At 55.7% G+C, this 25,796-nt stretch overlaps 1 protein-coding gene across 3 annotated transcripts in view; it reads right to left on the reverse strand.

Annotated features, from left to right (window-relative positions):
• Window positions 1-23: 23 nt before the first annotated feature.
• Itpk1 (inositol-tetrakisphosphate 1-kinase) overlaps window positions 24-25,796 on the reverse strand; it is a 144,286-nt gene continuing 118,513 nt past the window's right edge. For all 3 annotated transcript variants that reach the window (XM_063241099.1, XM_003462649.5, XM_063241098.1), the window contains 6 exons: window positions 16,757-16,855; window positions 16,354-16,394; window positions 12,913-13,078; window positions 7,712-7,779; window positions 3,705-3,867; window positions 24-2,121 (listed from right to left, as the gene is read on the reverse strand). In XM_063241099.1, coding sequence (XP_063097169.1) covers window positions 1,763-2,121; window positions 3,705-3,867; window positions 7,712-7,779; window positions 12,913-13,078; window positions 16,354-16,394; window positions 16,757-16,855 — 896 coding nt within the window. In that variant the 3' untranslated portion in view covers window positions 24-1,762. The remainder of the gene's footprint in view (window positions 2,122-3,704; window positions 3,868-7,711; window positions 7,780-12,912; window positions 13,079-16,353; window positions 16,395-16,756; window positions 16,856-25,796) is intronic.

Below are 25,796 nucleotides of genomic sequence, written 5' to 3' on the forward strand. Positions count from 1 at the left end.
CCTCATGGCAGAGTGGCATAGGATTTTATTTAAAAGGCATAAAGCTGCTTTATTAGACATCTTTTCTTTAAAGATCAGGAGGATGACATAACAAACGCGAGCAACATTTTGTAAACACGTGTGAAATGCAGTTTGATTTCAGTAGTTTATTTCGGAAACAAAGCAGTGCAAGAGGCTGGCCACGCTTTCCTGCTTCCCGGACTCAGGGTCAGACACCATCAGGGCAACACTTGGTTCACGTAACCATGGCGGCCCAGGGCCCGTTTTCCAAGGAAGCTGGGCACTTTGGCTTCCGCCCCTCAGCCTGGCCCCGCCCTGAAGGAAGGAAGCCTTCAGAAACCCCACTGTGTGCCTGCCTTGGCAGCCTCCCTAGGGCCACTCTGGGCCCCTTCCAGTGTCCTCTGCCTCACAGGACTACAGAGGGCAGATCAGAGGCCTTTTCTCTTCCAAAGTCGACTGGTTTCTTATGACACAAGATGCTGTCAGGGAGTCCCAGGCTCCACACACTCTGGGCAGAGAAGGCTGTTCAGATGCCCCCATCCCCTGGACCCTGGACCCTGGTATCAACTGTGGTCAGCCCGCAGCCATGACGACAGGACAGGTGAGGCTGGGGTGGGGTGCAGTTCCTCGAGGGCTGGCTTAGTGCCTGGGCTTACGAAGACCAGGAGGGCTGTGCGGTGCCTGCTTGCGGGATAAGGGCTGCTGCAGGTGGACAGCAGTGGACCCACACGGCCTGGGTGTCCCCTTCCTGCCCTGGAAGAGACCTCAGATGGCTCTGATGCCCCCCAGAGGCTCCATGTCTCACCCTGCCCAGTGCCACAGAGAAAGCAGACTGCCGCTCTGGGCTAGGGCGCAAAGCCAGCTCTTCAGTTCTCTGGTCTCGGCTACCCACTAGGGACGAGGGGACAGAGGCCCAAAGACTCAGGAAAATTGTTCTAAGTCCCAGCACAAATCCTGGGCACAGGTGGACTCAGCCCAGGGATCCTGGCAAGGGTCAGCACTGGGCTGGACCTACATGGAGAGGCCTGGTGACTCCGGGGAGCAGGGGAAGAGTGGCAGCAACCAGGGGCCCTGGCCTCTCCCCCGGGAGCTTCCTCTCCCATCCCTGGAGTGGGAAGGCGGGTCACAGTGCAGATCCCCAGCACAAGCTCTGCCAAAGGGCCTGAGAGCTCCCTGGCTTAGCGTGAGGGTTCGGCCACACACGTGGGGGCTGCTGGTCCAGAAGACACGGCAGGGGGAGGGGAAGGTCTGGGCGGGGGCGGCCTGGAGCTGGGAGGGCGAGGAACCGTGCCTCGGTTCACTCTGCAGCCACCAACCGCACATCCAGGCCTCCTCGCAGGGTCCCCAAAGGCCTGGCCCACAGCAGCCATGGAGACAGACGCACACAACCATGCACACTTGCACAGCAATCACACACACACACACACACGCACGCACACACACACACGCCTGCACACACACACACATCCACTTCACATTCACACCTAGTGTTGAAAACACAAGCATGTGTAAACTCAGTGTGAAGAGATCTGCACAGCAGGAACTAGGCAGGGTGCCCCTTTCCCATGAGCTGGGCTACTAGGTGCTCTCTTCATCTTCCCCCTACCCCTCCTTTAAATCATGACATCATAAAATCAGATTAAAAATTAAAAAAAGAAGCATCAGATCATCGGGAATTCTCAGTAGCGTCCCCATCGGGAGCTGCTGGCCCAGCGGGTATATCTGCGCTCCGCGCTGCCCCTCTGGGTCTTGAGCTCCATGGCTACTGCGAGGAGGCCTTGGTGGCCAGGGAGGCCACGCAGTGCTGCTGGAAGCTGGGCGACACGCCGCCAGTGCAGCCGAGTCTCTGGTGCGGCAGCTTGGCAGAGCCACCTGCGCCCACGCCGCCCGTGTCGGCCTCTGCGGTCCAGGGCGTGTCCTGGCCCATCAGGCTGCTGCAGCAGCCAGGGCCGGCGCTGCACGTCCGCTCGCCCGCCAGGCTGCCCGACTGCTCGGCCAGGAGCCTGCTGTGCCTCAGAGGGGCCACATCCCCCGCGGCAGCCACACTGGTGCTCTGGTCCTGCAGGACGGTGGCGATGTGATTCAAGAGGTCCGTGAAGAACTCGCTCACACCCTCGTATCCTGGGGCGGGAGACACAGAGAGCACAGGGGTGTCAGCCAAAGGGTGATGGGAGGAGGAGGTGACACGGAAAGAGCAGGCCCAGCAGAGAGGAGGCTGGGAGAAATCAAGGGGGGCACATGTGGTCCCAAAGCTGGCCCTTGATCCCTAGCTATCCCCAAGGTATGAAAAGCTGACAATTTCAGCTGATGCAAACACCCTGTCCTATCCCTGCCAGGAATGGTCTCAGCATCTCATTTAATCGCTGGTCTGCCCACTGCTGTGGTCCGGATAAGCATCCCCCAAAGCCTGTATGTACAGCTTGGTTCCTGCCCTATGGAGCCTAATGAGGTGAGGGGATCTTTACAAGGTGGGGGTCAAGCGGAAGTCTCCTGGCCAATGAAGGTGTGCCCTTGTTCCCCAGCTCCCTCTCTTTCATTCCTGAACTGAAGAGGCTTTCTCAATTCCAGAACCTCCAGCCTGCAACGTGCTGCCCGCTCACAGGTCCAGAAGTAACGGGGCCAACTTTGAATCATAGATTCAAACTCACACCTCTAGCTAAAATCAGCGTCCCATACTCTTGTGGCGAGTAACTCAGGTATTTTGTTATAGTCATAGAAAGCTCACAAACAGAACTACACAATGTGGTAAGGCACATAGGTGGAGGTGGTAGTGCATAAGGTCACTATGCACTTGGAATAATGATCGATCTCTCAGGACCTGGTCAGCCTAGCCAAGGACAGATCACTACCACTGTGTCTACTCTGTGCTCGGCTTCCACGTCTGGACATGGAGAGAGACCACTGCAGAGGCACCACTGCTGGGGCAGCTTCTGTTCCCCTCTCACCCTGGAAGACCATGCACTGGGATTGGCACCCAATCTCCAAACTATAATCCAAATAAGCCATTATCGGTGCGTTCATCAGTTTGCCATTACTATAGCAAAATACCTGAGACAATCATGGCAAAAAGCTCTCTGGCCAGTCAGGTGATTTGTACCCTGGCAGACTAAAAAGGCAAGGCCAGGCTGTGGGCCTGGGGCGGAGCTCCGAGAGGTGGGGAGCCTCGGAGTCAGCAAGCTTCTTGGCTGAGGGGCCCTCATCTTGCCTCTGCCTCTTAGAGATGGGGGTGCAGTGCTGGCTGGAGCACTGGAGGGGCGGGCAGTGGAAGCAGCAAGGAGCTGGGAGTGGCTGGCCCTGCCACCAAGGTACCATGCAACCAGGACAATTTCTTTCCGTCCGGGGGCCTCAGCTTCCCTGCATGTGCACTGTGGAGGGCTGTGCTCCCCTCAAGGTCTTTTCAGCTCTGTAAGTACGGCAAGTCCCAGGGGATGACTGATAGAGCCGGTCAAGGCCAGCGGTGCAACCAACGGCACAGGTCATGAGGGGGTGACGAGCCGCCTGGGCCTGCTGCCTTCCTGGTACCCACACGTGGATCTTCCTGCCCCTCCTGCGCCCTGGGCACCCACCCTGTCGATGCTCAAGGCTCTGCAGGCCCCACGCGAGGGGGCTCCTGAGACCCCACCAGCTCGCTCCTCTGCCACTGCCCAAGGACTGAGGCTGAAAACCCAGGAGCCTGGCGGGGACAGCACCAGGCTGCAGCTCACCTGGGAAGGCGTTGATGTCGATGACCGCGTGCTGCCCCGTCTGGTTGTTGATGATGATGTCAATCCCGAAGAGCGACACGCCCAGCGCCTGGCGGAGGGCCCGGGACAGCTCCCGGATGACCTCGTCGCTGGGCCGCTCGAACACACCCTCGATCTTGTCCAGCTGCCGACACACACACAGGTCAGGCCGGGGTAGGGGTGCCGGCCACACCACACAAAGAACCCTACAGGGGGTGCCGAGCCCTGCCACCCTGCACGCCAGGACAAAGGACAGATGGGCCGTGGTGAGCACTTGGCCCTAGGCCTGCTCTGGCCTGCAGAGGACCAGGCAGCCCTGGAAGTAGATGGCTCGGCAGTGGGCTGAGTGCTTGTCAGTACCCTGGAGGCTGGCATCATTCACAACATTTACAGGACGGGGAAAGGGCTCAGAGAGGGCCATGGCCAGTCCCGAGTCACACAGCATGAAAGCACAGGTTAGGGATGAGCTTTTTCAGCCTCTAAACCCAATCCTCTGGTAGGGAGGAAGGCCATGTGCAGGGTCCCGGACCTAGACGACACGAAGGTGGAGGTGGGACAGCGCTGAGCTGAGCCTTGAAGGTGGGAAGATCTGGGGCGGGCAGAGCGGAGGCAGAGCTCAGAGGCCGCAGGAGACAGCGACAGTGGAGACGCAGAGCAAGGGCAGAGGGGGCGGCGGGCTGTCGCGTCCTCACACCGTTCCTCCATCGTGGGCAGCGCAGCTGTGGGTTCTCGCGCTGGGCCCATCTTCCCTTCCCAGCAAGCGACAGACGAGGGCATTTCCCTGGGGCTGCTAGTTGCTGCTGCTCCCACATGACTGGCCAGGCCACCTTTAGCTTTTAGTGATGCTCCTGTGGGGCAAGCAGGGCTGTCCCAGCTGTGCCTCCCACTCTGTCCTAGTCTAGGTAGCCTGGGACAGGCACCTGAGCCTTCCCGTGTTCAAGCCTGTTCCCTGGCCAGGGCCTCCAAGGAAGTGGACCTTCAAGTGGGGGTTAAGGGATTTGGATTCAAATCCTGATAGTGATTTCCAAGCTTTCTAGATTCTCGGGAAAGTTTCAGTTTTCCCATCTGTAAAATGGGAATAGGGAAGCTTCCATCCTGGACTTGCTGCCAGGGAACCCTGCATCTGAATTATAGGGCAAAAACGAGCACATCAAGTGCCTAATAAATGGGGAGTTCCGGGTGTTGGGATTCAGGGGCCAGAGGGGAACAGGGTGGCTGATGAAAGCACAACTGCGTTAAAACATTGAACCCAGAATATCACATGACTCAGCAGCTGCACTCCTGAGTTGAAACCCAAGGGCTGAAAACAACTCCAACACCCGTGAACACCCACTCGAGCTGTGGCATCGCTCACAACAGCCATGGGGGGAGCGAGCCAGTGCCAACAGACAAACGAAGGGAAGAGACCGTGATGTGTGGCCTGAACTAGAGAACATCGGTCTCTGGAAAGATCGCACTAAAGAAGCCAGTCACCAGGGGCATGTGTTGTGCGATTCGATTTACGTACAATGTCCAGAGTGGGCAAATCCATGGGACAGGCTTCAGGGTGGCGGTTACTCGGTGCTGGGGCAGGAGGGACAGGCCACTCGCAGGCACAGGGTGGGGAAGGCCAAAGAACCGCTCCGCACTGAACCGCTTGCTTTAAGGTGGGTAATTTTATCTGTGTGACATTTATCTCAAGAAACAAGGGAGTGAAGCTGGGTCAGGACCCAGGGCCCTCGGTCACCAAGACAAACAAAATGGTCTCTACCCCTGAAATGGACAACAGGGAACTTCCAGAACTGTGCTATGCAGGGTCTGACACCTGGCACTGTCTGCTCTGTGGTTTGAGCCACCCGTCCAGCTCTGCAGAACAGGCCCATGACACCAACACCCTGTGTCTGACCTGGGGAGGGAGGTCCCCAGCAGTGGCCTGGCAGACTTCTGGGCCACTCGGAGCCTGAGGTTCAGCCCAGGGAGGCCCCCGAGGGCGCCTCGGCTCGCCTGCTCCCTACTGCAAGCCCTGAGCTGTGGCCAAACTCTGCCCAGGCACCAACTTCTCAACCCCAGTAGATGAGATAATAAAAACATTCAGGGCCCAAGACTCTGGTGAGCTGGTATTTCAGGCTCATGGCAGGGCCAGGCTGCGGCTGCCGAGGCTGCTGCCCCGTTACCATCTCCTGACGAGTTGTTTATAAAGCTCTTCCTCAGTCCAGTGAAGGAATCTCAGAAATCCTATTGAAGCCATGTGGTTACCCAAAACCAAACAGCCAGCCCAGGACAGGGTGAACGTGTGGAAATCCTGCCAGTGTGTTATACACAAATGGTGTGACCAGGCTTTCTGGGGAAGGAGGCGATGGAGTTGGGTGTCCCAGTGGACTGTCCCGATGGCCTTACCCCCCCCCCCCAGGGACACTGAGCACTCACTGCACACATAGCAAAGAGCGAGTCCCACCTAAGCCTCACCCCAGCAGAGCTGACAATGGCCCGGACAGGGTACATCGAGGCCCAGCTTGAAGGCACCGGCTGGGACAGGAGGTAGCTCCCAGGCCAGCAGATCCCTGCATGGTACCCCAGTGACACCAATTCCTGGATCACAGAGGCTGAGTCAGGCTGGCACCTCCCAGGGAAAAGGTGGCACCAATGATCTGGCCCTGTCCTCCACCTCCAAGGGCCAGCCCAGGTGGACTCTTGAGGAGCAGCCACATGTTGAGGGGAAGGCAGGACACCTGCAGGCCTCCCTCGTGGGGAAGAGCCCGGCTGTGTCCAGGCGGACCTCTGCTCACAGCCCTCAGTGTCCCTCGGGAACACTAAGTCACCCAGCTTGAACTCAGACAGTCAGGGTTCAGTCCTGAGACGCTAGCCCTGTACTGGGCAAGGACACTGGCAGGAACAGCATCTCTGGAGGTGTGCAGAAGGGAACTGGACTCCCTTCTGGCTGGATGAGGTGTGGACATCCAGCTGGGAGGAAGTCCTGGAGAGTCTCACACCGAGCAGACGGCCTTTCCTGCACCGAGCACCTACTCCATCTAACCGCATGCACTGGCCGGCCCCAAGAAGCTTTGTTTATAATCTGGTCACCCCGCATAGCTTCCCTGACTGGCTCCTGGGGAAATCTGTCCACATCCTGAAGGACAGCAGTGTCCCTCCAGGTCCCTGTCCACATCATGCTTTGTCTAATCCTCTGAGCTTCCCAAACAAACCAGAAACAAACACCAAGGTGACATGCTGCGAGGACTCGGGGGACAGGAGTGCGAGACCAAGGAAGCTCCCAGTGGGCCACACAGAGCAGGCCAAGGTGCCATGGCCAGCTGTAGCTCTTGTCCCAGCCCAGGAGAGGAAGGGGACACAGGCCAAGCCTCAGAATATCAGATGGACATGAGCTCACGGAAACAGGCGCCCCAGGACAGGACGAGTCCAGGGAACAAGACAGTAGCACTGCTGGCCTGCCAGCTAGATGAAGGGGCGAGCAGCAGACTGCGGCCCGGAGGTGGTTTCCATCTCTCAGAGCCGCTGCTCAGCATGGCCACTGTGGGAGGAAGTCACCTAGCTTGGACTCAGACGGTCACAGTCAAACTCTGCTCACCCTTGGCAAACCTAGGGGAGTTACCAACTCTCCTCTGGTTTCCCCTCTCCACTGGGCACCTGGGCTGAAGCCTCACAAAGTGCACTCACTGAACACCAGCTGCAATGTCCCTGCTACTGCACTGGGGGTGGGGGACTCACACCACCCCACGGCAGGCTCCTAGCCACTGCTCACTGGAGACCCATGTGGACAGGAGAGATGGGACTGTGAGCAGCAGGGCAGACCCTAAGCCACACCCCTGCCTCCACCCAGGCTCCAAAGCATCACCTGTCACCTATGCACAGCTGTGGTGCCCTAACCTTAACCCTGGGGCCCTTTGCCCTTCCCACTCTGCCTGGCCGAGAGCCCAGCAAGGGGCCCCAAGACCAAAAGCACCTCACACCAAGTCCAGGTGAGGGCAGGCCACCACACAGAAGCCACATACCTCGGTGAGGACCGACGATGACTCTGGCTTTGACACATTGTGGCTGTTGAAGAAGATGGACTCTCGGTCTGCAAAGGCACAAGACAGCAAAGGGCTGAGTTAGAAGGGCCAGGTAGGGACATGATTCCACCAACGGACACCAGGGGGCAGCAGCACCGTAGCCGCTAGCCAGGGAGGCTTCCAGCAGCGGCAGTGCCCAGCTCAGCTGGCAGGGCACCCTACCCTCAGAGATCCTGCGTCATGGGTGGGTGTGTGACCCTTCCGTTTCCATTTCTCTCTCCTCCCAGGTAGAAACCACTGTTTATTGGGCCCTCGACACACGGGGTTCCCTCACACAGGACACCTGTCTTAAGTGACAACTGGCTCTTTGATAATGTCCTCTCCGTGTCCCCACTGTGACACATGTTGCATATATGTCAGCAGGCGTTGGGAGGACAGGGAAGCTCATGAGCTGACATGGGGTGCACCCAGGTGTCAAAAGCCCTCCCCCCAAGTCCCAAGGCACTTAACGAGAATCAGCCAGGCCACTGCTGGTGTACAAGAGCTTACACTGTACAAGACTGCAGTTTCCCCACCACGTAGGGAAAATACAGGAAACCCAGGCTTCCAAGGACCCATCCAACAGAGTATCCAGAATGGACTGTCTTCCCCAAAATGCCCTCCACCTCCTCCAGCCCACGCATTCCTGCTCCATGTCCACCACTGCTGCACCCACCACCCGTCCCTGGGGCACGGAGGAGGCAGACCAATCCCCGGACACCGAAGTGGTAAGCTGACAGTATGTCCTTTCATCCTCGGGAGAAACATCCTTGCAGAGTGAACCAAGGTCGCTCTGGGGAGATGTAAGGCCGGCTGGTCAGCTAGGAATGGTCTCAAGCACTCCAAAGCATGAGCACATGAAGGCACGAATCACGAAACCACAAGCCCAGGAAAGAGTTCTAGAAAAGTCTACACCCCTGACCTCCCCCAGCCCCAAGAGCAGCATGGGACCATCCTGCTTAGGAGCCTTGAGGAGCCCAACAGCCCCTGCTTGGCCTTCACAGGGGGAGGTGCCACAGATCCCTCCCCTGAGGACCTGTGTGCCAGGGCTGGGGGACTCCATGGTGCTCCAACAATCATGCATGAGGCAGTGATTCTGGCAGAGGCCAAGCAGGCAGGCGCTGAGATGTACCTCTCATCCTTCCCGCTAGTGGGGCACAGAGGCCCCTGACCACCCCGATGTGTCCAGCAGTCCTCCTGCCACTCTGACCAGAGCCAGTCCAGATGGGGGGCATAAGAGACGGTCCTGGAAAGGAGCCTGGGGGAAATAAACACCCTGCAGGACTTGTGTCAAGCAGCGCCACCAATCTCCACTCCTGGGCACTGATAGCCATGAGGGAGCCTTGGTGGGTGGCGAAGCTGGGCGGGCCAGACACGGGAGCCGGACTCCGGCGGTCAGCACTGTGCTCTGGCCTTCTGTAGCCAGGCCCACCTTCTTCTTTTCCTTCTTTTTTTGTACCAGGGATTGAAATCACAACCGTGCACTTGCAAGGCAGGCGCTTATGCTGCTGAGCTAAATCCCCAGCCCATAAGCCCCACCTTTTTATCTTGCAGCTCCCCAGCCCAAGCGCAGGGTGCTTTCCCACCCAGCCCCTTGCAGGTCCCCCAAAATTAGTGGCCAGACTGACAGAGCAGGGGGGACAGAATGAGCCACCATCAACAGGAGGACCTGGCAACGTTGAGGGAGGCCAGGAAGCCCCCAGGAGTCACCAAGTGCACACATGGGCACTTGCTGGTGCCAGGAAAGGATAGAGCTGCACCAGGCACCTGCTGCACGCCCTGGACTGGACAGACCACAGCTTCCGACAGCTTACTTCCATGCACACATATCCCAAAGGGCTTCTCCTACCCCACTATTTCTAGCCCGTTGTGTTCCCGCCAGAGGATGGTTTGGCAGCAAGAGATGCCCCAGCCTCAGGGTCTCTCCATGTGGGTTTCATGCAGTGAAGGCAGCTTCTAGCCACTCCCCAGCACCCTAGGCAATGTGGAGGCCAAGATGGCCTGGAAGGGGCCTGAGCCCCAGGACAGTCCTGGCACCCAGGGCCTTGGGGATCTCTAAGACACCCCACCCCTCTAACAGAAGCACTGCGCCAGGGCCTAGCTCCCTGAGCTCAACAGCAAGGCTCTTGGTCCTGGGAGCTCCCTGGACTGGGGGCCCCAGCCGGTCCCTATTCCTGGACTACACCTAAGAACACACAGCACGGGTGACAGCAGGGTCTCCACCGATGTCCTGCAGAGGAGGGAGGACCAGGAAAGGAAAGATGAGTGCTCGTGGACTCAAGCTACAGGCGAGGAAACTAGATCAGAAAGAAGAGTCCACGACAAGAACAGCCCCAACATGCCAGTGACTGAGCAGCCCAGCCCCACCTGTGGCCACACTGCCTCCAGCCTCCGCGTGTCTCCTGTCCTTTCCGGGTGTTACAGTGGTGCCGAAGGCGACCCAGTGGCCTTCGAGCTGCATTAAACCCCACCTTCACAGCGGGGTCTGCAGCACTCTTCCCAAGAGCTCCCTAAAGAGGTGGTGTCCTGGATCTGCGCTACTTCCACTGCAACCTCTCATTTCAGTGACAACTGGCTCTTTGATAATGTCCTCTCTGTGTCCCCATTATAACACATGTTCACCAGGGCAGAATATGTCTCTGACAGGTCCCTGGCTGGACCCCCTGCACCTGCATAGAGGGGCCAGGGTGGCAGGTTCGGTCAAAGCAGCATTTCATTACCCGGAAGAGGTACCGCAGTCTACGCTGGCCAGCTACGGACTGCAGGCCAGGACGGCTGTACTGTAAACACAATAGCTTCCTTGGAGCACAACCCACCGTCCATCCCCATCTCTCTACAGCTGCTTTTGCTCTGCAACGGCAGCATTAAATAACCAATAACCGGGAAGGCAGTGATTTATTAACCATTCAGCTTTTTGCAGAAAAAGTCTGCTCACCCCTACTATGGTAAGAGGTACCCCTAAGAAAGAGCAATGTAACGGGGACCCTGCACAGATCCGGAGGCCCACGGTACCATGTCCTCAAGGTCAAGGTAAAGCATAAGATAAACCCACGACACAGAAAAAGAGCGCAAAAAGGTGCCCATCTTGCCCAGCATGAGGTAGAGAGAGAAGGCACCATCTCTCCAGAAACGTGACCCACGCTCAGAGAACAGATGTGTATCCTCGCATCCTGGGAAGCAGGCACAAGCCCACACCAGTCTGCCATCAGAACCTGGCTTGGTTCCAGTCAAGGCACCATGAGGTGGCACAGGCTACAGAAATCAGGCCCTGGCCTGGAGATGATAATGCACAGAAAACAAAAGTACACTTGGTAATTTCGAGACCGGCAGTCGCAGAGAAACATCCTTGCCGCTCCCAGGTCCTGAATGGCCCCAAGCCCACCTCCCAGTGAACACAGGAAGCTGTGGGGTCTTCCACAGTGGCTTTGGGAGCCAGAAGGCTGGGTGGGGGATAGAAAGGACCAGGGCCCCCAAGTGCCCTTCCCAACTCGTCCGGTGTGAAGGGCTGTGGGTGTGCTGTGCCAAACACACAGGGGAAAGGCGGTACCCACACTGCTTGCTTGGCACAACACACTAAAGACCACAGCCACAGAACCAGACACCTGGGAGGCCCAGCTTTCATGTGGGGTTTTATTATTTGGCCTAGAAAGAGCAAACAGCCACGAGAACAGACATGAATGTCACTCGTGCGTGGCTCCAGCATTTTCCAACCTGGAAGGAAAAGTTGGAAAATGCAAACAAACGCATGTCTACGTGCAAAAGAAAGATCTGGTGGTGAGTTTCTTTTAGGGGATGTAGTGATTTGGATTAAAAAAAAAGAAAGGAGATGACCTAAGACTTGGGTTCTTTTTTTTTTTTGGCAGTGCTAGGGGTGGAACCAAGGTCCTTGCATGTTAAACAAACCTCCTACCACTTACGCCTCTAGTCTTAAGGATTCTTAATATACTTTTCAGATATTAAAAAGATGTATTTTTAAAACTCAGGAAAATAATAAAGGAGTTTTATAAATATGTCAGCCTCTTCTGGCCGGTTTGGCAGACTGTCTCCTGGTGGTGCTCCGCGGGTGAACACTGCTCCAGGACTCTGCCTCCCACGCCATCACCCCGCTCCGTCCAAGGCCCCAGGGCTTGGGTGTGGGAAGCAGAGTGAGGATGGGGTTCCACGGCCCTGGCTGGGCGTACCCCTGCACTCCCCAGGAAGTGGAAATTGATGCAGATTCCTAAAGCATCTGCTCTCCATGTATTCATAGAAAGAAAAAAGTGTCTAAGAGAGAAGACCCCAGAAGGGACGCCATGAGGGTGGACAGTGACCGGAGCCCCGGGGGAGGGACTTCACAAAGGCACCTCTGCTCATGGAAGCAGCCCGTGTCAATGCTCCTCGGGAGGGCATTTCTCCCATGCAGAGAAACTATGACAATCTAAAGCAAGGTGCGCTGGGCACTCAGATGGATATCCATGGCCATGGAACCTTCCCAGAAAGCCATTCCAAAGACATTGCCTGAAAGCTTTGACCTCTGTGATGTCAGGGCTCTTTGGAGCAGCCCCAGCACCAACAGGTCTTTGACTTTGGGACAGTTTTTAACGGCCAAGGGTAGCTGGTGCCAGGCCCACAGGAGGCAAGCAGTGAGCTGAAGGGGGTCTTGAGGGACACAGGCTACTCCCAAGGGGGCCCCTTGGGGGATGGAAAGACAGCTGCAGGATGCACACACCACCACTGTGTGACCTCTGAGGAACCCTAAGGACCCCATCCACTGATTCAGGACCCTCACTGGCCAAGTTCTCACCTTGGGGCAGTGAAGGGCAAGGTGACTGTGCCCACCGACTTGCCTGAGGTCCCACCCCAGGGACCCTCGCATCCCAGCAGCTCTGCTTGCTAACGGAGTACAGGAACCATGCGGCAAACAGAGTAGGCGTTGAGAATGGTGTGACAACCTTCAACACCACCCTGCACTTCCCTAAGGGGCCATGGGACAGCTGGGGCTCCTCCTGAGTCCCTCTGTGGACAGGAAGTCTGCAAGTATTTCCTGTGGTGGATGGGGCACTGCCAGCTGGAGCCCACAGTGTCTGGTGGATGGGGTCCCGGTCCCCCTGAAGACGGCTCACAGCCTCCAGGCCACACCTCCAGGGTCTGGCACAGCCCACTGGCACACAAGGCACAGATACCTGATGTGCCGGCGGAGAAGTTCTTAAGCGAGGGCCTCTGGACCACGGTGTAGGACTCGCCCACGACGAACACCTTGTAGAGCACAGCATTGTGGTTGATGAAGTTCTGGACCACACAGGGCGGCTGGATGGCACTCAGGCCCTCCTGGTTGAACACGATGGCCATCTGGGGAGACAGAGGCCAAAGGCTATCAGTTTACAGCCCTACCCCCCAACACGGCCGTGTCATCTCTCCAGGGCACCCCCTGGTCCCCTGTGGTTTATCTCTATGGCATGAGGTCCAAGGATTGGAATGCAAGAACACATGTGGATCCATTTGCGTTTGGTGTGAAGCTGGGAAATCCTGCATCCACGAAGCCTACCGTGTAGAGCCGAGCAGGCTGTGTGCTGCACAGCCTGAGAGTTTCCTTCACTCCACAGTCCCAGGGACTTGGACCCTGGGTCCTGTGCTACTCAACTCTAGGACACCCTGTAAGAGCCTCAGAAAGACCCAGGAGGGAGGCAGGCACAGAGCCATGGCTCAGGAGCTAGAAGCCTTGGGCCAAAGCCGTTATGGGTGTCATCTTCACAAGGCCCCTCCAAGACGGCACATCACCATTCCCTGCTTACAGGTGAGGAGGCTGAGAGAGAGTCATGTCTTGTGCACCTAGTCTACAGCCTCTGGGGGCAATAAGCCCAGGCAAGGACACAGCAGGGGACTGAGGCAAAGAGGGCAGGGGCAGCTGTAGGCAAGCACCATCTCTGTTGACCAAGGCTGGGGAGAACCCTGGCCACTGAGCCAGCTGTCAGTGCCAGCTCAAGCTAATCACTCCAGGCCCCAGGGTGGAGCCCCCACGACCTGGCAGCCCAGGACTGCTGAGCGGCTATGACAGGGCCTGGACAGCTGGGCCACTGCACAGCCACCACCCCTCATGTCAACTAGGTCCCCCTCAGTGGGCCAGGCAGAAACACAGGGAACCGATGTGTGCTGGGGTGGGGTGAGCCTGTCTCCTCAGGAGAAGCCATTGTGAAAATGAGAAGGCCCAGGCGCCCCAGGGTCAGACAGTTTGGGTGAGACGGCCTTCTGGGCTTGGCAAGTGGGGTGCCCACTCAGCTCTCTGTAGCACAGCAGCTAGGCCCCAGGGGTGACTTCAGAGTGCTTGAGCTTTGGGAAAAGGGAGATGAAGAGAAGGAGGAGGAGGAGGAGCACGGAGAAAGAGGGGAAGAGAGGCGCTGACTCTCCACCATGGAGTGTGCTAGCACCTGCCTGGCTTAAAATCACAATGGACACCTGCAGTCCAGGGAACGTGAACCACAAAGAGTGCTCTGGCAAAACCAGAGCTGGTCTGGGCGGAGTGAGAGGCCCCGTGAAGCAGAGGAGGCCGTGGGTGAGGCCACCAGAAACCCCCTCCTGACCACAGCCGATTCCCAGGCACCTGTGTCTTCTACCCAGCCTGCACATGACGCTGGGCACTATGGAGGTGCAGGAGCAGTCACCCCTCAGCCCTGCCTGGCCCGTGGGGACACCCTGTGAGGTTGTTGTGGCAGGCCAGCGCTGAGGCCAGGGTGGACCAGGGCAGCCCTGGTGCTGGGATGGGCAGAGTAGTACATGCAAGCATGTCCATCTTGGGGCAAATGGTTTCCCTGGAGGCACTGACCCAACCTGAGGGTCACAGCTGCCATGAAGCCAGCAGGGGCCAGCAAGAAGAGCCTGTCTGGACCAGAATGCCCAGGGAAGCTGACTCTATAGCAGCTTATCAAGCAATTCCCCTGGGCCGAGTGCCACACTGGAAACCCCTGATCCTTCTAAGATTGCTGCTAGATCCCCATTTATAAATGCAGGGCAGATGTTCAGAGAGGCTCGGGAACTTGCTCAAACTCACTCAGCTGGCAACACAGAACACCCAAAGTGGCCCAGTCCTGTGCATTCCAAGGTCAGGGTCCTCAGGCCTCCACTGACTGGGCCGTGGCCCGCCTCGTGGCTGACCAATCTGATGCAGGCTGCTGCAAGCACAACTGTGCCCACCCCCACACCCATTCCCTGAAACCAAGAACCCTGGTGACAGGAGGCACGGGGAACATAGCGCTGGCTGGCCTTGAAGGGCACCCCGGGTGCCCACAGGGCTCCTGATCTCTGAGATGGCTGCTCTTTATGGCCAGCAGTGACTTCCTTCCCATGGGCATTGCCAGCCCTGTCACAGCCTGTCCCCTGCTCCAGTGATGCTATCTGTTTATAGACATGGCCCTGTAATTATTTACAGGAATAAAGAGCACAGCGCGGTCTGAGAAAGGGCACAGTTGGCAGGCTTCCATCTTAGTCACTGTTCTGGGAGCGTTCTTGGGAGTGGGCTGCCCACAACAGGCTTCCCTCGGGCCCCCAGCATCCCCCCCAAGTACCCCATCCGCAGATAGCATCCTGGTGTGCTTCCTGGGGGTTGGGAGGACAGCAGGGACCCAAGGGAGCTGCCTCTGGCCCCCAAGTCCTCACTGTGCACTGCCTTCCTTCACGCCCCTGGGGTCTCCATAGAGATTCTCTGCCCCCAGGCCAGCGCTTGATCACAGGCACCATTCCTGACACCCAGGTGTTCTGGGCACAGCTGCAGGGGATGGAAAAGGTACAGGATGGCAGAGGTCATGGCACACCTGCAGGCATGGGTCCCCTTTCCTTCCTCCCTGGTCCCCTCTCAGCAGCTGGCAGACCTCAGGGGCAATGATGGAGTCTTCCCAGTTCGTGGCCTCCCTGGGTCAAGCCCAGTGCCAGCCACCAATGAACCAGAGGACACAAAGACCAGGACAAGTCAGGCTGCTGTGACTTCCACAGGATCTGCTGTGTACTTCATGTGTGTCCCCAGCAACTCTTTAAGCAGAGCCCTGAGCCCCAGGATGAGGGTGTTCGGAGGTAAGCAGGTTCTGATGAGATCCAGGGGTGGGAGGGTCCCCTCACAATGGGATTAGTGCCTCACAACACACTCTCATGTTCTACACACACAGCGGGTGGTTGGAGGAAACAGATCTCACTGCCAGCAGCAGCCCTCACCAGAACCCAGCCCTGCCAGCACTCCAACCTGGGACCTCCAGCTCCAGGTCTGAGAAAACAAAGGTCTGCATTTAAGTTGCACAGCTATGGTGTTTCGACACGGTGGTCCTGCTGACTAAGCCAGGCTCCAAATGGGGCAGGTGGCCCAACACATCCTCCTGGCCTCGGGGGGACAGGGACAGGCAGTGTAGATGAGGTTGGACACAGTGTAAAAGGCCACAGTGTATCCTCTGCTGACTCCTGCAGAGCCTGGGAAGGCAGCTGCTCATTGGGAAGCAGAGACCAGAGCAGGACAGGGCATGGCGGTGGGTACGGCTCTGGCCATGGAGCTCAGGGGTTCCAGTGAGACAGGAAGGGCTGACAGGATTGGGGGGGGTGGCAGTGCAGGGAAGCAGGGGACAGGGATAGTTGCGTCTTCCACTCACCTCATGAGAGTTGGTGCCATGGGCCACTCGGGTTTTACAAACTGTGGGTCGGAAAGACAAGCAAACAGGAATTAGCAGGACCAACATCTACACCACCTGACCTGGCGGACGTGGAGGGACCAGGCAGTGGGGAGCTGATGCGATGCACTGGGGACAAACAGTGTCTGCACCAGCAATGTGACAGACCCCCCAGGCTAGGCAGGAAGGACGTCTTTGGCCCACAACCCGGAGACCCACTCAATAGAGGGGCAGAGATAGGACCCAGGGCCACCTCTCCTTGGCAGCCACAACTGCCCACACTCAGGCGAGTTGAAGTCCCAAGGTCTCTCAATAGTGCCTCGCCCGCTCCCCAGGGCCAGCAGAACCTGCCCGCCCGCACAACGCAAGGCACACGCATACATACTGAAGGGGAAGGCCAGGCCATTCTGCTCCAGCAGCCGCACAGTGTCATTTCCACACAGGCTCGTGAGCTCCATGAAGGGCGGGGAGCAGATCCTGTCATCTGGAGTGGAGAGAGGTCAGGTCAGCGCCCTGCCCGAGGGTCCTCCAATACCTGCCACTGCACTCCCCAACGCTGACTGTCCCCAACTCTGCAGTGTCCTGTGTGTGTGAACGCTAAGGCACATTCTTCAATTGTACTTTCTAGTGTTAGTTCTATAATTATAAAAGTTTTATCTGCTAACCGGAACATTTGAAGAGCACAGAAACATACAAAATACACACATTCACATATAATTCCCCTGCTCCCTTCTTCTCAGCCTTTGTTTTAAATGCGAACACACCGACCACGGCTGTCTGGTAGACACCATTTTGTAACCTGGTTTTCAACTTAATTAACTGTTTTCCAAGCTCAATACTTTTCCACCATGTGACATGTTGGCTTAATGACAACCCCAGGACGACATCATGTGTCTGGTACCACGCTGATGGCTTCACGCATTATCACCTCTGCAGCAGCAAACTCATCTCACAAGCAGGAAACAGAGATCAGAGGGATGAGAAAACTTGCCCTTGGTGACGGTCATCATTACCTGTGCAGGGGTGCCCCCTAGGGTGGCCTGTGACACTCACTACCTCCATCTCTCAGCCCGCTTCCTGTGTCTCTCAGGCCAGGCCACCCCCGCCTTGTGCTGCTGGTCCCCCACCTGGTGCCCGCACTGTGGGTCCTAACACTGTGCTGGGTTTTCAGAAAACCCCTGAGGCTGAGTTTTGTAATCATTATGGGCTTCCTGTTGCCAAGCACCAATAAGGGCAAAGCGGGTTTCTGGTGAGATAACAAGATGTATTTTCAATCTCCACTGATTATTCACTAACTCATTTGTTATTACTGAGTCCAGTCTACCTTCTCTGGAAAGACCATGGGCTCCCAGGAGGCAGGACCAGCCTGTACTTTGGGCACAGGGACTGGCCAGGACTGAGCAGTACTGAGGTCACCCATAATTTTGGAAAGCAGACTGGCAAAGCATTGTCCCCAGAGCTTCCAGCTACTCAGCTGGCCAGGAGATCAGCACATTAAACCAAGCAGGATCGTTCAGCTCATAAAAACCCATGCCAAGAACTGCATGGGGCATATTAAAAGTGCCTTTCCTCCCACCTTACCTCTCTCCCCCAGGCAGAGTTCAAACCCTAAAGAGATATGACATTCAGGGTTGCAGGGTTTCCTTGTGGGCCTTGGAGGGTGTTGGGAGCCAGCACCTCCTGGGTCCCTGCCGGGGTGTTCTTTTCATCCTCAATGTGCTGTGACAGTGTCTGGAGGCACAGACCCAGAAACGGGGTCCATGGCGGTGTTGCCCAAGGTCACATGCTGGCCCACAGGGCCAGAACGAGGGGCTGGGCTTGCCTGGCGGCCAACAGAAATCAGGAGAATCAGGTGGGGAGGAAGGGTGCTCAGCTCAGGCTCTGGCCACACATAGCCCCCAGAGTCAGCCTGGGCAGAAAGGCTGGTGGGCGCTGGTGGCCCTTCCACCATGGGAAGGGACGAAGTGGGCTGTGCAAAGATTCCTTGCTGCAGACCTCCGGCCCTGCAGTCTTGTGGCCACGCAGACGCAATGCGCAGGTGTGAACACGCTGTAGGACTCAGCAATGCACGGGCTTCAGATGGGAGCTCACCTGATCTAGCAGGGGCTGGGGTACCACCTCTGGACGATGACAGGGCACACACCCTCTCCCAGGAAGGGTAGCTGTTGGGGGCCCAGAGGTCATCTCCTGGCAGAGTTCTCAGACCACACCCCCCAACCCTCCTGCCAGTTTCCAAGGCAGGTGAACCAGCCTGGTTTCAGAGTTTGGCTTTTCAGACTTCAATGCCCCCCAGCTGTAACAACTCCACGGTGGCTCCTTCAGTGTCATCGATGATGGCCAAACACTGCACTGGCTCTGTGCCAGACGCTGCTCCACAGGCCACACTGCCACTTGTTTACCCTCATAAAAGCCCCACGAGGAAGCCTTTACCCCATCCACAGTGAGGAAACTGGGGCACAGAGGTACAGCTCCCCACGTGGGGTTACACAGGGAGCAGTGGTGGGATCAAGGCTGAAGAGTGACCTCCTCTGCCAGGTGACAAATCCCAGGCAACAGCAGCTTTGGCTTACGGAAATCAGTCCACGCCACACACCACATCCCAGCAGCCCCTTCACCCAGGGCTGTGCTATCCGTGGGTTCAGCTCCTTCCAATTAATGCAGTTCAAAGATCTCAAATGTAAAATATCAGAAATCAAAAACTCCTAAGTGCACGCCATTCTGAGTAGGGGGATGAAATCTCCCAGCATCCCCTTCTTCCCAGGCCACTCCTGAATCACCTCACTGTCCAGCATGTTCAGCCTCTGCACACTACCAGCCTATCAGTCACCTAGCAGCTGTCCACTGCCGTGTCTCAATGCTTGTGTGCAAGTAACCCTCATTTCATTTAATGACAGCCAAAAAGCACAACGTCAGGGAGGCTGGCAATTTTATTACAGCATGTTGTTATAATTGTCCTATTATGTAATTACTATTTATCTCTTACTATGCCTAATTTATAATTGAACTTCATCTTTGATGGTGCCAGAGATGGAACCCAGGGCCTCATACTAGGCAAGTGCTTTACCATGGAACCACACCCCTGGTCCTATAAAGTGAACTTTATTATAGATATGTAGGTACTGTACAGCGAAAAAACCCATAGAAATATAGAAGTGGGTACTGTCCAAAGTTTCAGGCACCCATTGAGGGTCTTGGAACTCATGCTCCATGAATAAGGGAGGACTTAACTGTAACCCAACAAGAAACAAAAACCACCCGCCCTCTTCGTAGATGCAGGGAAAGCATCGGATAAAACCCAGCACCCTTTCATGGTAAAAACACTCAGCAACTAGGGATGGGAGGGAATTCCAAAACCGAATAAAGGCATCTACAAAGTCCATACTTAAAGATAACATCAAATTAATAGCAAAAGTCTGGATACTTCTCCTCTAAGATCAGGAACAAGACAAGACGTTGGTTCTTGTCACTTCTACTTAACACCATACCAGGGTTTCTGCGGGGGCCATTAGGCAAGAAAAATGAAATGAAAAGCATCCAGATTGGAAAGAAAGAAGTAAAACTATATATATTTGCACATGATTATAATCTGGCACATAGCCACTCTCAAGGACCCCATACATACGCACCCCCACCCAAACTCCTGAACTGATAGAGTGAATAATAAATGAATTCGTTAAGATTGTAGGATACAAGATCAATATAGGAAAAGCAGGTGTATTTGTATTCCACAGTGATGAACAATCCAAATGTAAAGTAACTCATTCCATTCCCAGGAGCATCAAAAAGGATAAAATTCTTAGGAAAAAATTTAACACTGCTAATTATAAAATGTTGTTGAAAGGAATTAAAGAAAATGTCAGTAAGTGGAAACACATACTATAAACAGGAGATTTAATACTGTTAAACTGACAGTTTTTCCAACATGATCTACAAATTCAATACAACACTCACCAAAATCTTGGCATTCTGTTTTTAGGAATTAACAGGCTAATCCTAAAATTCTTATTAAAACGGAAGACAGCCAGAACGTCCAAAGCATTTTTAAAACACAGTGAAAGACTCATACTTCCTGATTTCAACATTTACTACAATTGAGAAAATCTGGTATTGACATAAAGACAGAGACAAGCCTACAGAATAGCCTGGGGAACCCAGAAGTAACCTACACACCTGCTGATTTTCTACACAGGCACCAATGGGGGAAAGAATATTCTTTCCAGTAAATGGTGCTAGGACAACTGACTATAACATGTAGGTGAACAAAGCTGGACACCCATCTCACCTTATATACAAAACTAATTCAAAGCGGGCCATGAGCTAGCTGTGAAGCACTAAAACTACAAACCTCTCAGAAAAATTACCAAGGCATTAAGCTTCACAATCATCGATTAGCTCATGCTTCTAAGATATGGTACTAAAAGCACAAGCAACCAAAGTAAAAGTAGATTAAATGGATAGCATTTTAAAAAAAATTGTGCTTAATAGGGTGCTGTAAAGATAGTGAAAAGACAACCCACAGGAGAAGAGAAAATAGTTATAAACTGTACAGAGTGGTGCCTCGGTTCATGAATGCTTTTGTTTGCAAACAATCTGGTTCACAAAAAGAAGCATTTGGCAAACTCTTGTTTTTGTTTGCAAACTCTGCATTGCGTGACAAGTATGACCGTAGCCATCTTTTCCAGAATTGTGGCGTGAATTAAGCTTATGAAGCGAGGCTGTATCTGGTAACGGTCTCATATACAAAATATACACAGACCAACTAAACAACATAAGACAAGCCAATTAAAAATAGGCAAAGAATGTGAAGAGAGGAGTTCTCAAAACAAAACCAAAAAACGGCCCATAAACACCTGAAAAGAGGCTCAGTATTATCAGTAAACCCAGTCACAGATGAAAAACTGCATCAAAACCACCATGAATACTACCTCAAACCCACTGTTAATGGCTATCACTAAAAAGGCAGTAAGAGGTGTTGTTGAGGGCATGGAATATTTCAAACCCTTGTACATTTTTTATGTCAATTAAGAAATAAAGACAATGGGGCTGGGGATTTAGCTCAGCGGCATAAGCGCCTGCCTTCAAGCAGGCAGTCGTGAGTTCAATCCCCGGTACCGATAAAAACGAAAAAGACAAAAAAAAAAAAAAAAAAAAAGAAAGAAAGACAAGAAGGAAACCCACAGCTGACATCGTGGGGTGTCTGCTCTCCATGGGCCCCCAGGCTAAATAAAGCCTTTACATCCAGAGTTTCCTTCAATCCTCCCCACAAATGTGCAGAGTCCAGTCCCCACCCTTGGGAGTCCAGAGAGAAGTCGGAAAAGGGACAAAAGGAGCCCGTCTGCCCCAGTGATGTCTGGAGTCCAGCAGAATGCAAGGAGAAGGCACTTTTAGTGAGTGGGCAGCACCCAGCCTCAGCTCACAGCCGGCACCCTTCTGAAATCTCAGGCTTTTGGGTGCACAAGTGGGCCGAGAGAGTCGCGTTCACACAGTCATGTGTCCTAATCTGGGGCTGACTGCCCACATCCGGAGCTGCAGACACCACTGGCTGGCTGCCCTGCTCCCACTCTTGGGAAGCGGTGGGGACTGGCCGAGTGACACTGGGTCACTCCTATTCCAAGCTTAGGCTTCAGCTGTCAACTAACTAGCCAAGGAGCCAGGCTGGGTGGGGGGCAGGCTGGAGATGATCTGTCGCCGCCTGGGTCACAGACCACTGCAGGCCTGGGGCAGGGAGCCTGGAGCCTGGGCCTGCTCTGCCTCTGGGTACAACCGACAATGCCTGCAGCCCAAATCATTCTGGTCATTACAGTAAATCAGATACCACTATTGGTGTCGCCTTGGTTCTAATAACCATTCACCACCAACAACAACAAAAACAACGGCAACAAAACGTGTCAAGCGTCTACTAGCCAAGGATACAGTGATAAACAAACGGACATCCCCGCTCCGTGGAGTTCAGGTTCCAGCCACAGGCACGGAGACAGTAACAAACCCGATGCAGAGGGTACACAGGAAAACAAGCCAACAAGGACACGACACAATGCTGGAGGACTGCTGGTGTCAGGGGAGGTGGGGGTACAACACGAACACGGGGTGGGCAAGGGAGGACTGTGTAACTGGGGAAGCACCTTTCAAGGAAGGAAGGCCCAACACTGCCTCCAGGATGCGTGACCTGGCCCCAGCCTTGGCGATGAGCAGTGGACGTGGAGGCCACCTAGCTTCGGGGGAGGCTGGGGACAGACCTCACCTTGCGGTACCAGGGCCAGAGCTGTGGCTGCTGTTGCTGCCCAGAGAGGGCCCAGGTGCAACCCCACCACCTCAGGGCAGCAGTCCCTCGCCGTGCCCGCCTGAGGGACAGGGACAGCAGAGGCTGCCCCCACTCCGTGGGCTGCCCGCTCACTCTCGGCACTCCTGCCAGCTGCTCCTGCCCCCACTCGGGACAGGACAGGCTTGTCAAGTCAGTGCTGGGAGCCCAGGAGGCTATTTCTGGTTCCCAGAAAAAGGCTACTGCTGCTGGCTTATCTGTCGTCTTTATTTCTGGATGGGCGCTGGAAAGAGGCTTTTTTGGTGAGATAGTGGGTTGTGTCATCAGCCCTGGGAAACAGCAATGCTCCAGGCTCCCTCTCCGTCACCCTAGGCCTAACAGCCGCGGAGAGGGGAAGAACCTAGCTCAAGGCTACCCACAGTGACTGGCACCAGAGTCACATCGCTGCCCTGTCCACTCTGCAAGTGGCCTTGCTCTCAGAATGGAGGCAGCTGCCATAGAACTGGCAAGAAAATAAGCAGATGGATACGACAGGACAGCAAAGCTGGGGAAGAACCTGGAACCTTGTTATGGCACAAATGGTCCTGCCCATCCTGTCCCCAGCCCCGGGTGGCCCCATCTTCAATAACATGGGTCAGGCTTTCTCGAAGTGGGAGGACAGGCAGCATAAACAGCCTCCTCCGTGGTCACCCTGGGTCAGGGCAGGAGGCATGGAGACACTGAGGCAGGCAGAGGGAGTGGTAAACAGGGCACACAAGGGACACAGCAGCGGAGCCCAGGACATGAGCCTGTGGATCTGGACATGAGTTCCAGAGGCACCCTGGCCCTAGGCGTGCCATGCAGCCTTTGGGTCTTGGGTTTCTGATGGGTAGAAGTGGGTGGTGATGAGCCAGGATGTGGAAAGTGCATCAGAGCCTGAAGCGCCCGAAAAGGGAGCCTGCCATGGGGGCAGGAGGCTGGGCCTGGAGCTGTGCTCAGGGATCAGCAGGAGGCTCTGGGCTCCCAGGCACTACCAAGAGTGAGGCAAGGCAGAGGGAAAGACGTGGGTCCAGGCTAAACTGTGCATGCCGGAGGCAGCACTAGGAGCGTGGGCAATGGGGACTTCCAGCCAGCCGCGCAGCTTCCATTCCCAGGAGAACCAGCAGCGAGGCACAGCTCTCCAGGCAGGAGCTTGCAGGGTTAGAATGTCCCTTTAAGCTACACCCAGGAGACACCTGAGAGAAGGTGACAACTGAACAGGGCTGGTGGTGGTGAAAATTTCAACCTATACAAACACCCTAGCCTCAAGGGGGAACCGTGGGTCCCCCCGGATGTCAGGCAGACCCAGGCTGATGAAGATAGGCGTCCGACAGATCACATCCTGCCTGGACTCAAGCAAATGAGTGAACAGAAAAATGCCCTTCCGAGGCTTCCGCCCTCCTGGTCTGAGGGAGGGACTCACATCCAAAAGTAGCTGGCACCGGGCCCAGGGCACCCACTGTGTGTGCCTCAGGCGCCATTGTTCAGCTGGCTCAGTTCTGCTTTGCAGGGACACTCCCAGTTCCCAGCGCCCCCACCTCTATAGCAGGAAGCCGCCTTATTCACAAAGGGCCAGTGAAAGGCCCCATCACGTCCCAGGCACAGGAAAGGAGGAGGCCACCAGGGTCCAGGTTCTCACCAAGTCCTCAGAAAGCATAAGGTGGGGCAGGACCAGCACCCGGCCTCCTAGGCACACAGGGAGGCCACACTCATCTGCACACATCTGCACACACGATCTGCAGCATCGAAGCCAGCCCTGTCTTTGGGCACACAGCATCCTCCAAGGGGCACTAGGATACCTGACCTGTCCAGTGCCCCAACCTCTTTGGCCTACTCTTCAGGGCCAGCTCTGCCACAGGGGTCTCAAAGAGTGGGCTTCTTCCCTGCTTCGCCCAAGGACTCCCGCAGTTGGTTAATCCAGGAAGCCCCCTGGGACTCTTACCCACAACCATCTCCTTTCCACAAGGCTCTGCCATCCTGTGACTCTGCCATCCTGCATCTCCCCACCATCTAAACACCCCAGGCTACAACAGGCTGCAGACTCCCCCTTCCTAGAGCTCCCCATCTGGAGCAGCCTAAGCTCCGGGACTGCGGAGCCCAGGTCTCCCCAGCCTGACCCTGAGTACTTTCCCGTGACTGGCTAAACCCTGTCCCAATCCCCAGAGCCTGAGAACGGCACTACACTCGGACAGGGGCTCTTGAATGAGGCAAGTAAGATAAAATGGGGTCAGTAGGGTGAGCCTTGGTTCAGTCTGACCGGTGTCCTTGTCAGAGAAGGTTAGGACACAGGTACACAGCAGGATGACCCTTGAAAGACAGAAGGAAAGGAGTCTTCTGCAGTCGAGGAGAGAGGCCCTGAGAGAAGCAGGCCTGCTGACATCTCTCTCTCGGACTTCTGGCCTCTGGAGTAGAAACAGTAAATGTCTGTTGAGGCCTTGCCAGCATAGCACGGTGCTCCCGGCCACCTGGTGCTCCCGGCACCATGGTGCTCCAGGCAGCATGGGCTTCCAATGTTTCACCTCTGGGACTTTCTTTCTTTTCCTCCCTCCTGCACTAGTGATCCACCTTCAAGCACTGCCGGGTCCCCCTCTTCCCAGGCTCTGCAGGGCTAGCTGTCCCTTGATGCCACCTCCCACTGCGTTCACCCAGGACCCACCTCCTACTGGCATGCCCTTCCCTGCCCTGCTGCACACTGCCATGTGCCTGCGGCTCCTCCCCTGTACCCAATGCGTTTCCCTGGGTTTGAGCTCTGACTCAGTAGCCACAGTGGACACTCCATAGCACAGTAAGAACCACTGCTCTGACAAGCCTATGTGTGGGAAGATAAACTGACAGAGGGAATTTGAGCCACGAAAAGAAGGAGCTGCCAGTGAAGGCGGTGGCCCGCAGTCCCCCATCTGGCCACCATGTGGCACTGTTGGTCCAGAACAGCCCAGAGAACCATAGCACAAACTTGGCACAGCCTGGCAGGTTACCCCCCAACCTCCCTGTCTTGAATTCTAGGCATGAGAAGACACAAGCATGTAGGGTGGGAAGTACCTACAGGCCTGAGCCAAGAAGAGACCAGAAAGGGCCTCAATAAGGGAGAAGGAAGACGGATTAGAGCAACATGGGAGGGCTGGGCACGGGTGCTCCCCACCTTAGGAAA

The sequence above is a fragment of the Cavia porcellus genome, unplaced genomic scaffold, assembly GCF_034190915.1.
Source record: "Cavia porcellus strain 051 isolate PalLab524CR breed Dunkin Hartley unplaced genomic scaffold, mCavPor4.1 scaffold_31, whole genome shotgun sequence".
Lineage (NCBI taxonomy): Eukaryota > Metazoa > Chordata > Mammalia > Rodentia > Caviidae > Cavia > Cavia porcellus.